Source organism: Schistocerca serialis, chromosome 2 (assembly GCF_023864345.2).
Source record: "Schistocerca serialis cubense isolate TAMUIC-IGC-003099 chromosome 2, iqSchSeri2.2, whole genome shotgun sequence".
NCBI lineage: Eukaryota > Metazoa > Arthropoda > Insecta > Orthoptera > Acrididae > Schistocerca > Schistocerca serialis.
Genome location: NC_064639.1, coordinates 450,827,373 through 450,839,537, shown reverse-complemented (window position 1 = coordinate 450,839,537; position 12,165 = coordinate 450,827,373). Strand labels below are relative to the sequence as shown.

Genomic DNA, 12,165 nt, shown 5'->3' with positions numbered 1-12,165 from the left:
CATCCTTCAGTAGTTCCACGTGTAAAATGGTTAATTTCTCTTCTTCTCCGGTTGTGCACACAATCCACGATCCACTTCTATACAAACTATGCTCCAAAAGTGCAGTCTTAAAAATTTATTCCGCAAATGAAGGCCAAGCTAGGTACTAGTAGACTTCCTTTGCCCTGGAACGTCCTATTTGCCAGTCTTCTTCTTGTGTCGTCCTTCCTTCGTCCATCATGTGATTTTTTTTCCCAAGGTAGCAGAATATCTTCACTTCATCTACTTCGAAGCCCTTGGTAGCTGAGTGGGCAGCGCGACGGAATGTCATAACTAACGGCCCGCGTTCGATTCCCAGCTGCGTCGGAGATTTTCTCCGCTCAGGGACTGGGTGTTGTATTGTCCTTATCATCATCATTTCATCCCCATCGACACGCAAGTCGCCGAAGTGGCGTCAACTCGAAAGACTTGCACCAGGCCAATGGTCTACCCGACGGGAGGCCTTAGCCACACGGTATTTCCATTCCTTCTATTTCGAAGGCCCCAGTTTTGATGTTAAGTTTCTCGCTAAGCTCATTTCTGCTACTCATCATTACTTTCGTCTTTCTAGGGTTTACGCTCACTCTGTAGTATGTGCTCATTAGACTGGTCATTCTTCTTAAAACGTCCGGCAATCCTTCCTTACTTTTACGGAGGCTAGCAATATGGACAGCGAATTTTATCACTGATATCATTTCGCTCTGAATTTTGATCTCACTCCTGAACTTTTGTTTTATTTCCGTCATTGTTTCTTCGTTTGCACATTAGGGGCACTTTTTTTTATTCGATCACTTCGTTTTTTGTCTTCCGGTCTTATTATTCCGTCTTAGTTTATGTACATGCAATGTATTACCTGCCTTTCCCTATATCTTAAACCTATTTTTCGAACTTTTCACCACCTTACACTGTCGAATGCTTCCTCTACGTTGACAAATCCTGTGAACGTGTCTCGATTGGTTCCATTACCAAGCGAGATTTAGTGTTTGGAATGACCAGGAGCACACTTGTAGCTCTTGAGTAAAATGACGTAAGTTTACTTGTGAGTACGCTTTTGTTTGGTGACGGCGCGATCTAGGGAGAGGAGGGTACGAGGGAAGGGGGGGGGGGGGGGGGGGGTTGAAGGTACGCTCACAATATTCCACAACATTCTGGACACCGACTGTTATTGTAGTGGTGGAGTTCACTGTTTATCTGCACGATATGAATTTATTTCACGTTAATCATAGTTATAAAGTCGTACCTAGATGCGGCGCAAATGAAATGAAAAACTGTGTAAACTACAGGAAACAACTCGGATTCTTCATCTCGCCAACTGAATTATTAGTTAGAAATTTTTGTTGTTGCTGCGTAATGTCCTCTTTTTCCCGAACTAAAAGCAAGTCACACAAAAATGTTCCTTGTAATAGTATACCTGTATAATCTTGAGCAATCTTAAGTTAGCCAATATTACAAAAATCCGTGTCCTCTTTTGTCAACCATGTCAGGTTCCTAGCCGATACTACAAAACTCCGTGCCCTTTTTTTCAGCCATTTGTCAGGTTCCTAGCCGATACTACAAAACCCCGTATCCTTTTTTGTCAGCCATTTGTCAGGTTCCTCCTGTGAATACTTGAACTACAGAAGACAGCCGGCCGCGGTGGTCTAGCGGTTCTGGCGCTGCAGTCCGGAACCGTGGGACTGCTACGGTCGCAGGTTCGAATCCTGCCTCGGGCATGGGTGTGTGTGACGTCCTTAGGTTAGTTAGGTTTAAGTAGTTCTAAGTTCTAGGGGACTTATGACCTAAGATGTTGAGTCCTATAGTGCTCAGAGCCATTTTTGAACAGAAGACAATGCGCACTGAGTGCCTGTGTGGTCTGTCTGAACACACATCAGCTCCCCTTAGACCATGCAGTATCGATGTTCAAGGAGGTGCCTCTTACAACTATTATATCGCACGCACACTACAGTGCGTATCCTCGTAACGTTTTACTTATCGACAATCGGTGTAACAGAAGAGCACACACAGCGTTCATGACTGCAATAAAGAGTGATGATGTGGCAAACGGTAATCCTGGCGTGCCAAACAGAGACGTGTCACTTGTCTACATCTACATCTACATTTATACTTCGCAAGCCACCCAACGGTGTGTGGCGGAGGGCACTTTACGTGCCACAGCCATTGCCTCCCTTTCCTGTTCCAGTCGCGTATGTTTCGCGGGAAGAACGACTGCCGGAAAGTCTCCGTGCGCGCTCGAATCTCTCTAATTTTACATTCCTCGGGAGGTATAAGTAGGGGGAAGCAATATATTCGATACCTCATCCAGAAACGCACCCTCTGGACAGCAAGCTATACCGCGATGAAGAGCGCCTCTCTTGCAGTCTTACAGAGTCTGCCAGTTGAGTTTGCTAAACATCTCCGTAATGCTGTCACGCTTACCAAATAACCCTGTGACGAAACGCGCCGCTCTTCTTTGGATCCTCTCTATTTCCTCCGTCAACCCGACCTGACACGGATCCGACACTGATGAGCAATACTCAAGTATTGGTCGAACGAGTGTTTTGTAAGCCACCTCCTTTGTTAACGGACTACATTTTCTAAGGACTCTCCCAATGAATCTCAACCTGGCACCCGCCTTACCAACAATTAATTTTATATGATCATTCCACTTCAGATCGTTCCGTACGCATACTCCCAGATATTTTACAGAAGTAACTGCTACCAATGTTTCTTCCGCTATCATATAATCATACAATAACGGATCCTTCTTTCTATGTATTCGCAATACATTACATTTGTCTGTGATAAGGGTCAGTTGCCACTCCCTGCACCAAGTGCCTATCCGCTGCAGATCTTCCTGCATTTCGCTACAATTTTCTAATGCTGCAACTTCTCTGTATACTACAGCATCATCCGCGAAAAGCCGCATGGAACTTCCGACACTATCTACTAGGTCATTTATATATATTGTGAAAAGCAATGGTCCCATAACACTCCCGTGTGGCACGCCAGAGGTTACTTTAACGTCTGTAGACGTCTCTCCATTGTCGACGCGAAACTCGCCCATTCTCCGTCGGACGATTTTGCCATCGACACTTGCGACACGAGGGTGACGTACAGGTAGGTATCGCCCAGCTGTGCTCGGCGGCGCTCAGAGTATAGGCGGTGACGCAGCGGCTGGCACAGTGGGCCAGGCTGCGGCTGATTCAGGGCGGCGGCATCCGCGCGGCCGTGGGGAATGCCTGCCAGGGCGAGCGCCGCTACTAATAGTGCGGGGCGGCGCGGAAATGTCACGCTGCTCGCACGGGGTGCACGCCACTGTAAGCTCACCAAGCTAAATATCACTCACGTCCTTAAATGAGCACGCTGGTCGCTTTCTTGCACTGTGTGTAGTGTACACCTGGCACCACGTGGTCGCGTGGCCGTCAACTGATGACGTAAATCGTGGCACTGAAATGGTCTGTATGTGCCAGTCGGTCGCTTGATTTCACTTCAGCGTGACGGAAAAGAACTATCGTGTTTGGCTGCGCCGATGAACACACCGTGAATGAAATAGCCCGCTTTCTACGTGTATAAACACGGACTGCCAAAGGCGACCTCAAGGAACGGTATACAACTCTCAGCCACATACCACGGCCTAACAACAGTGGCCGCAAAAATACAGGGTGTCCGAAAAGTCTTTTCCTGATTACATAAATTGATAACTCAGGCTAGAAGTAAGATACAAATATGAAACTGGTGTCTAATTCAGTAATTAAAACTTCCGGGCTAAGAGGCCGTGGTCCAATAGTAAAAATACTTCTCCCTGACGTTTCGTTGCCAGCTGCGGGCAACATCATCTGAGGTGAGTCTACGACTGGCTGCTAGGCCGTGGAGGTCCTGTTTATATAGAGCATGTAGAGGGCGCCACCACTCTTCACGTGTTGTCAACAGTAAAACTATCTCTGGCTGGCGTCATTACTCTCGATCGAAGGTAATCGATTGTCACATCTTTGATACAAAGTCGATCGCCATATCTTATCTAACTTCAAGCCTTCTTCTTTCCTGTTAAAATTATTGTGGTGTTTAAAAATCTCTACAGCCTCTCTATACATACGTGCATAAAAATGCAATGTCTTAGCTAGCACGCTCGTCTCACTAAATTTTATTTCCTGGTCACCCGTTTCAAAAACTTGTTCCGCTACAGCCGATTTGTCCGTGTGTCCCAGTCGACAGTTCCTTTTATGTTCAGTTAGGCGAGTATTGATACTTCTTTTTGTGGTTCCAATGTAAACCTTCCCACAACTACACGGAATCTTATACACACCAGGAGTAGCTAAAGGGTGTCTTGCATCTTTCGCCGATCTTAAGCATTCACTAATCTTCTTGGTGGGTCTGAAGATTGTTTCAACTCTGAACTTGGCCAGCACTTTCCCGATACGGTCCGTAATATTGTTGATGAATGGAAGAAAAACTTTCCCCACCGATGGTTGTTGTTGTTGCACGTTTTCGGACATTTTTCTTCTGGGATGGAGTGCTCGATCTATTTCGTTTCCAGCGTACCCATTTTTCTGGGTGCTACCTAAGGTGCATAAAGCTAATGTCCCACTGAGACCGATAGTAAGTGCTATTGTATGCCCTACTCAAGAGCTGGCTAGATATCTTGCCACCTTGTTACAACCGTTTATTGGAAAAACTGATCATCACATTAAAAACTCTATGCACTTCATCGAAAAATTGAAGGAGATTACCGTCAGCCCCAGTGATATTCTTGTCAGCTTTGATGTGGTGTCTCTGTTCACCATTGTTCCTGTCAACGAAGCTCTTGCTTGTATATCTGACATATTTCCTACTGATATAGTAGCTTTGTTTAGACATTGCCTTTCCACGGCTTATTTTCAATACAATAATGAGTTCTATGAACAAATTAATGGCGTGGCAATGGGTAGCCCTCTAAGTCCAGCCGTTGCTAATATTTTTATGGAATTTTTTGAGCAGCAAGCACTGCAGTCAGCCAGAAAACGGCCTTTGAAGTGGTATCGGTATGTGGACGACACTTTTGTCATGTGGAATCACGGTGAAGAAGAACTGAACCGTTTTTTGAAGCATTTGAATAGCATCAATTCAAAAATACAATTCACTATGGAGACAGAAAGTAATGGACAGATTAATTTTTTGGACGCCTCAGTAATTAAACGAGCAGATGGGACTCTGGGTCACAAAGTCTACAGAAAAGATACGCATACCGATCGTTATCTTCATAAGGATTCAAACCATCATCCCAGGCTGAAGAGAGGTATTATCAAGACATTGGTGGACATGGCTAATAAAATCTGTGAGCCAGCTTATTTGCAATAGGAAGTAAATCACTTGCGAACCGCTTTCCAGAAAAATGGGTGCGCTGGAAAGGAGATAGATCGAGCACTCCATCCCAGAAGAAAAATGTCCGAAAACGTGCAACAACAACAACCATCGGTGGGGAAAGTTTTTCTTCCATTCATCAACAATATTACGGACCGTATCGGGAAAGTGCTGGCCAAGTTCAGAGCTGAAACAATCTTCAGACCCACCAAGAAGATTAGTGAATGCTTAAGATCGGCGAAAGATGCACGACACCCTTTATCTACGCCTGGTGTGTATAAGATTTCGTGTAGTTGTGGGAAGGTTTACATTGGAACAACAAAAAGAAGTATCAATACTCGCCTAACTGAACATTAAAGGAACTGTCGACTGGGACACACGGACAAATCGGCTGTAGCGGAACATGTTTTTGAAACGGGTGACCAGGAAATAAAATTTAGTGAGACGAGCGTGCTAGCTAAGACATTGCATTTTTATGTACGTATGTATGGAGAGGCTGTAGAGATTTTTAAACACCACAATAATTTTAACAGGAAAGAAGAAGGCTTGAAGTTAGATAAGATATGGCGATCGACTTTGTACCAAAGATGTGACAATCGATTACCTTCGATCGAGAGTAATGACGCCAGCCAGAGATAGTTTTACTGTTGACAACACGTGAAGAGTGGTGGCGCCCTCTACAAGCTCTATATAAACAGGACCTCCACGGCCTAGCAGCCAGTCGTAGACTCACCTCAGATGATGTTGCCCGCAGCTGGCAACGAAACGTCAGGGAGAAGTATTTTTACTATTGGACCACGGCCTCTTAGCCTGGAAGTTTTAATTACTGAAGACGCCGCCCGTGAAAGCCTACACGCTATGATTGGTGTATAATTGTTTACAAACTATCAAAGTTTTTTTTCACACATCAGTAAACTTCCACTTCCATTGTTGCCCAATGACAGTACACGTCGATATGACTTTGCGGTCGAAATGCTATCACGTATTGAGGACGATGATGGTTATCTCAGACGAATTGCCTTTTCCTACCAAGCGACCGTTTTTGTCACTGGAGTAGTGAATCGCCATATGTGCGCATTTGGGGTTCACAACCCCCTGGCGAGGTCATGGAGTGCACCAGAGGTACTCCAAAGGTGAATGTTTGGTACGCGCTATTGCACGATCGAATTATCGGGCCATTCTTCTTCCCTGAGGCTACCATCACATCTGCAGTGTATCTGGACATGTTGCAACTGTATGGTGTTCCTCAGCTGCTTCAGTATCACCCCGATGTCTTGTTTCAGCAAGACGGTCCACCGCCTCATGGGGGTTTGGACGTCCGTGCCTATCTCGATATGACCTTTCCTGGGCGATGGATTGGTTGTGATTGGCCTACGGTTTGGCCTCCACGCTCTTCTGACATAACCCCATTAGACTTCTTTTTATGGGGTTATGTCAAGGACGAGGTCTACCGAACACGTGTACCAGATCTTGAAACCCTGCGGTAACGGATAACAACAGTCGTTGAATCGATCCCTCCAGTGATGTTGGCTAATGTGTGGTCGGAAATTGAATATCGCCTATATGTGCTACGAGCTACCAAGGGTGCGCATGTGGAAGTTTACTGATGTGTGAAAAAAACTTGGATAGTTTGTAAACAATTGGACACCAGTTTCATATTTGTATTTTACTTCCAGCCGGAGTTATCAATTTATGTAATCAGGAAAGACTTCTCGGACACCCTGTACAATAACCGACAGAGAGCGGTGACAAGTGTCACATTTAGCCAATGACAATTTGTTTGAAACCCGACAGGAATTGCTAATGCCAGTGAATGTAGGTGAATCTCAGTTAGTTCCGATCGAATACTGAAAAGGAAAGTTATTGGAGATAGTGTCTCGGTTACCTCGGAAAAAGGCTGTTAGTTAGATAGGCTCATAAGGTTGCACGACTTCAGTGGGCCAAACACACAGTAACTGACAGCAGCTGACTGGAGGCGTGAAGCGCAACGTAGTGTAATGCGTCGAGAGCCCCAACGGGTTTAGCCCGCAGTATGTGGTTCTTTGATATTCTGGGGATGTTTTTCGTTCCTTGACTTGGGCTCACTCATTCACGTTAACGCAAACTCGAATAACGATGTTTTTTATAACGTTACGGGTGGTCAAGTGTAGCCCTATTTCTGCAATTCCGTGGTAACCAAGGTGTGTGCAATCCCGATTTCCAAGGTGACCAAGTTGACCACAGCATTGTTCACAGGGCTCCACACACACGTTCGTGGTTTGACGAACACTCAGGCACTCTGTGCTGGCCCGCTAAATCTCCCCATGTTAAACCTATAGGTAATGTCTGAGACATTTTTCCGCGCACTACGGAGAGGTCGAATCTGTGTAATTTTCCCTTCGTGGTCTTTTCTTGAGATATATGTAGAAGTGGGCAATATTTTGATTGCCCTAAGAATGTATGCTCTTAGAATTTACAGAGTAGACCACACTTGAAAAATGGTTCAAATGGCTCTGAGCACTGTGAGACTTAACATCAGAGGTCATCAGTCCCCTAGAACTGAGAACTACTTAAATCTAACTAACCTAAGGACATCACACACATCCATGCCCGAGGCAGGATTCGAACCTGCGACCGTACTGGTCGCGCGGTTCCAGACAGTGGCGCCTAGATCCGCACGGCCACTCCGGTCGGTACACCTGAATGAACACCGCATCTCTAGCAGTGTGTGCCAATGAAGTGGGATTAGCATCTCCGTAATACTCTGTGGTTATTATAAATCATAAAAACTATGAACATAACGCAATCCTCTACTAGTAAACGCAAGACATCAGAACTTCAACTACTAGACAAAGTTTTGTTCGAGAAATCTACAGTATATTAAGGTTAAAATATTGTCAAATTCAAATGACAGTTATTTATAGAATCTGACAATAATTCAATGGGGCTTGGTGATTTATTCAATTTCAGGGATTTTTGCTTTTTTTCAATACCGTTGATACTAATATCTACAGCGACCATCTTTGCGATAATGCGACACTTAAACTGAGGCAGAATTCCTTTCTCTTGCAAAGGAACAGTTGAAAGCAGCTTTGCTGCCACTGACAACATTCACATACGACAGAATTATTTGTCTGGGTTTTTCGAGAGGTCTTTCGATAAGATTATGCTACAGCAGTCGAAAGTTTCAAGTGTTGCCTTTCATTTAGCGTTTCTATACCCATAGCCCCATCCTATTTTTATGTATACTTTCGTGCGGCAGTCATTGTACCTCTTGTGACGTTGCTTTTTCAGAGTCTGTATACTTCGCGAGTTCTTTTCCATCACGACTATGGCAGGACAAACGCACGTAATTTGATAAAATCAACATGTAAAGTACTTTTAAAGTTAACGTAAAAATTTTGGATCTAGGTTTTGAAAGGGAATTTGTCTGATACACGTGATCTGACGTACACAAAGAAAATACTATGTATACAAATGAGCAGGCGAAATGCACAGTTCTCAGTAGGTTCCTTACTTGTCACCTTTTACACAGCGTGCCAAATATGTGCAGTATAGCTACCGTTTAGTCCATCTAAAACAAAGAAAATCGGGGAGCAAAACAAAGCCCATCTTCTGTAGGAGGTAGCTAACAATGCAACTATACAGTAGCTTGCAATGTGGGTATTGTTAGGTGCGTAGCCCATAGATTATGTAAACACACATTTTAGTATAGGTTTCTGTGACAAACAGGGGACTCCAGCTCGAATCCTTGCCTCACACACATCTTCACGTGTCACGATACATCATTAAATTGTAGTTTCAGTATTTCTGAGTAGAGTTCAGTGATATCATTCTACGATTCTGCATTTCATTTATTTATCTAGTTTGCCAGTGAGACTGAACAACACAATGTATTAAAATTATGTACTGTTTACTTAAATAATTCCTTAAATAACTGTGTCAACAAAAGATCCTATGAAATTCTAAATCTAATTTAAAACTTGCGTCTAAATAAATCATAGAGAATAATGCACCACGGATTGAAATGTATCCGGACACCTGCTAGTGGTGTGACCGCACTTCGGCTTTATGATATCTGGGTGGGTAGCCTTTCACTGACGTGCCTGAATGTCTGAGGAGGTGGTAGCTATTTTGGACGCTGGGGTTTGGAGCGAAGTCGATATTGTAACTGATTCCAAACGTGTCCCAATGGGCTGAGGTTGAGACTCTGGCCAGGCCAGTCCATTTCTGGAAGGCTATTGTCCACAAATCATTTCCTTCCAGATGCTTTTATGACAGGCTGCCTTTTCAATGCTCGTACAGTCGAGCATTGTGTCCTAACTGTTCTACTGTACGCGGTACACATGCTGTAAAATGTTTCATATCCTTCCGCTTTTAGTGTTTTCTTAAACGCAATAAGGGATTCCCTTCTTAACTTCGAAAGATACCCCAATATCGTACTTCCATTCCATCGGACTGCCACAGAGCATGAGAGATTCACCATTCCAAATAACTTTTTCCAGACACCCACCGCTCACTGGCGTCGGTCTTTACACCATCTTAAACGCCGCTAGCACTGACTACAGAGATGTGTGCGACCTTTGCACCATGTGATTATTTTCACGCAATTTGGGTGCATAGATCCTGAGAAATCAATACCTAGAACAACCACCTCTGGCCGTAATAACGGCCTTGATATGCCTGGGCATTGAGTCAAACAGAGCTTGAATGGCGTGCACAGGTACAGCTGCCCACGCCGCTTCAGCACGATACCACAGTGCATCAAGAGTAGTGACTGGCGTATTGTGACGAGCCAGTTGTTCGGCCACCATTGACCAGACGTTTTCAATTCGTGAGAGATCTGGAGAATGTGTTGGCCAGGGCAGCAGTCGAACATTTTCTGTATCCAGAAAGGCCCGTACAGGACCTGCAATATGCGGTCGTGCATTATCCTGCTGAAATGTAGGGTTTTGCAGGGATCGAATGAAGGGTAGAGCCACGAGTCGTAACACATCTGAAATGTAACGTCCACTGTTCAAAGTGCCGTCAATGCGAACAAGAGGTGATGGAGACGTGTAACCAATGGCACCCCATACCATCACGCCGGGTGATACACCAGTATGGCATTGACGAATACACGCTTCCAATGTGCGTTCACCGCGATGTAGCCAAACACGGATGCGACCATCATGATGCTGTAAACAGAACCTGGATTCATCCGAAAAAATGACGTTTTGCCATTCGTGCACCCAGGTTCGTCGTTGAGTACACCATCGCAGGCGCTCCCGTCTGTGATGCAGCGTCAAAGGTAACCGCAGCCACGGGCTCCGAGCTGATAGTCCATGCTGCTGCAAACGTCGTCGAACTGTTCGTGCAGATGGTTGTTGTCTTGTAAACGTCCCCATCTGTTGACTCATGGATCGAGAAGTGGCTGCACGATCCGTTACAGCCATGTGGATAAGATGCCTGTCATCTCGACTGCTAGTGATACGAGACCGTTGGGATCCAGTACGGCGTTCCGTTTTACCCTTCTGAACCCACCGATTCCATATTCTGCTAACCGTCATTGGATGTCGACCAAGGCGAGCAGCAATGTCGCGATACGATAAACCGCAATCGCGATAGGCTACAATCCGACCTTTATCAAAGTCGGAAACGTGATGGTACTCATTTGTCCTCCTTACATGAGGCATCACAGCAACGTTTCACCAGGCAACACCGGTCAACTGCTGTTTGTGTATGAGAAATCGGTTGAAAACTTCCCTCACATCAGCACGTTGTAGGTGTCGCCACCGGCGCCAACCTTGTGTGAATGCTCTGAAAAGCTAATCATTTGCATATCCCAACATCTTCTTCCTGTCGGTTAAATTTCGCGTCTGTAGCACGTCATCTTCGTGGTGTAGCAATTTTAATGGCCAGTAGTGTGAATGGTCGGGAAGGCGATTTCAATATCAACCGCAAATTGGGTGTATTGTTCCGTAGATTGGTATATTGCTCATTAGACGACAGTATCGAATGCCCTGCTCAAGTCAAGATCGATTATTATTGTGCAGCTTTCACGACAGAGCATCGCGTATTTGCTGTCCCAAAGATTTATCGACAGTGTCAGGCAGTGTCTTGTAGTATACACGCGCCTGGCTAGAAGAGAGTGGCAGTGTGACCACGGTACGCGTGGTTTGTTGCAGACGGCCGCGGCTGGACCCCGAGCTGTCGGTGGGCGAGACGGGCGGGCTGCTGGACAGCTCGGCGGCGCGCCACAAGCTGTCGGTGCGGCCGCGCAGGAAGCACGCCGACCCCCGCCAGAGGGACCGCGACGAGCCCACCTCACCCACCGACCCGGAGGCCAGGTAAGCACCAACGCTACCTTCATATGGACGCCAAAATTCCGTTTTCCGCAAACCGATTTTCCACAGTTTCGAGGGCCAGCCCAGTGCCAGGGGCATGCCCATTGGAGTTAACTCGGTGGGCACGGCCAGAAAAGTAGGTTTACACTTGTGCTGGCGCATCTGAAATCCTGCAGTAGTGTGTAGTACAGTAAAATAATAGAAATCACTTGTAGTTTCTGGCAGAACAATAACGTACATCTACATCTACATGGATACTCTGCAAATCACATTCAAGTGCCTGGCAGAAGGTTCATCGAACCATCTTCACAGTTCTCTATTATTCCAATCTCGTATAGACCGTGGAAAGAATGAACACCTATATCTTTCTGTACGAGCTCAGATTTCCCTTATTTTATCGTGGTGATCGTTCCTCCCTATGTAGGTCGGTGTCAACAAAATATTTTCGCATTCGGAGGAGAAAGTTGGTGATTGGAATTTCGTGAGAAGATTCCGTCGCAACGAAAAACGCCTTTCTTTTAATGAT

General features: G+C 45.4%; 1 protein-coding gene across 1 annotated transcript in view; it reads left to right on the top strand.

Moving 5' to 3' along the window:
* The window catches only part of LOC126456072 (uncharacterized), a 103,973-nt gene that overhangs the window by 45,158 nt on the left and 46,650 nt on the right, over window positions 1–12,165 (top strand). Inside the window, exon 2 of the mRNA XM_050091827.1 lies at window positions 11,481–11,642. Coding sequence (XP_049947784.1) covers window positions 11,481–11,642 — 162 coding nt within the window. The remainder of the gene's footprint in view (window positions 1–11,480; window positions 11,643–12,165) is intronic.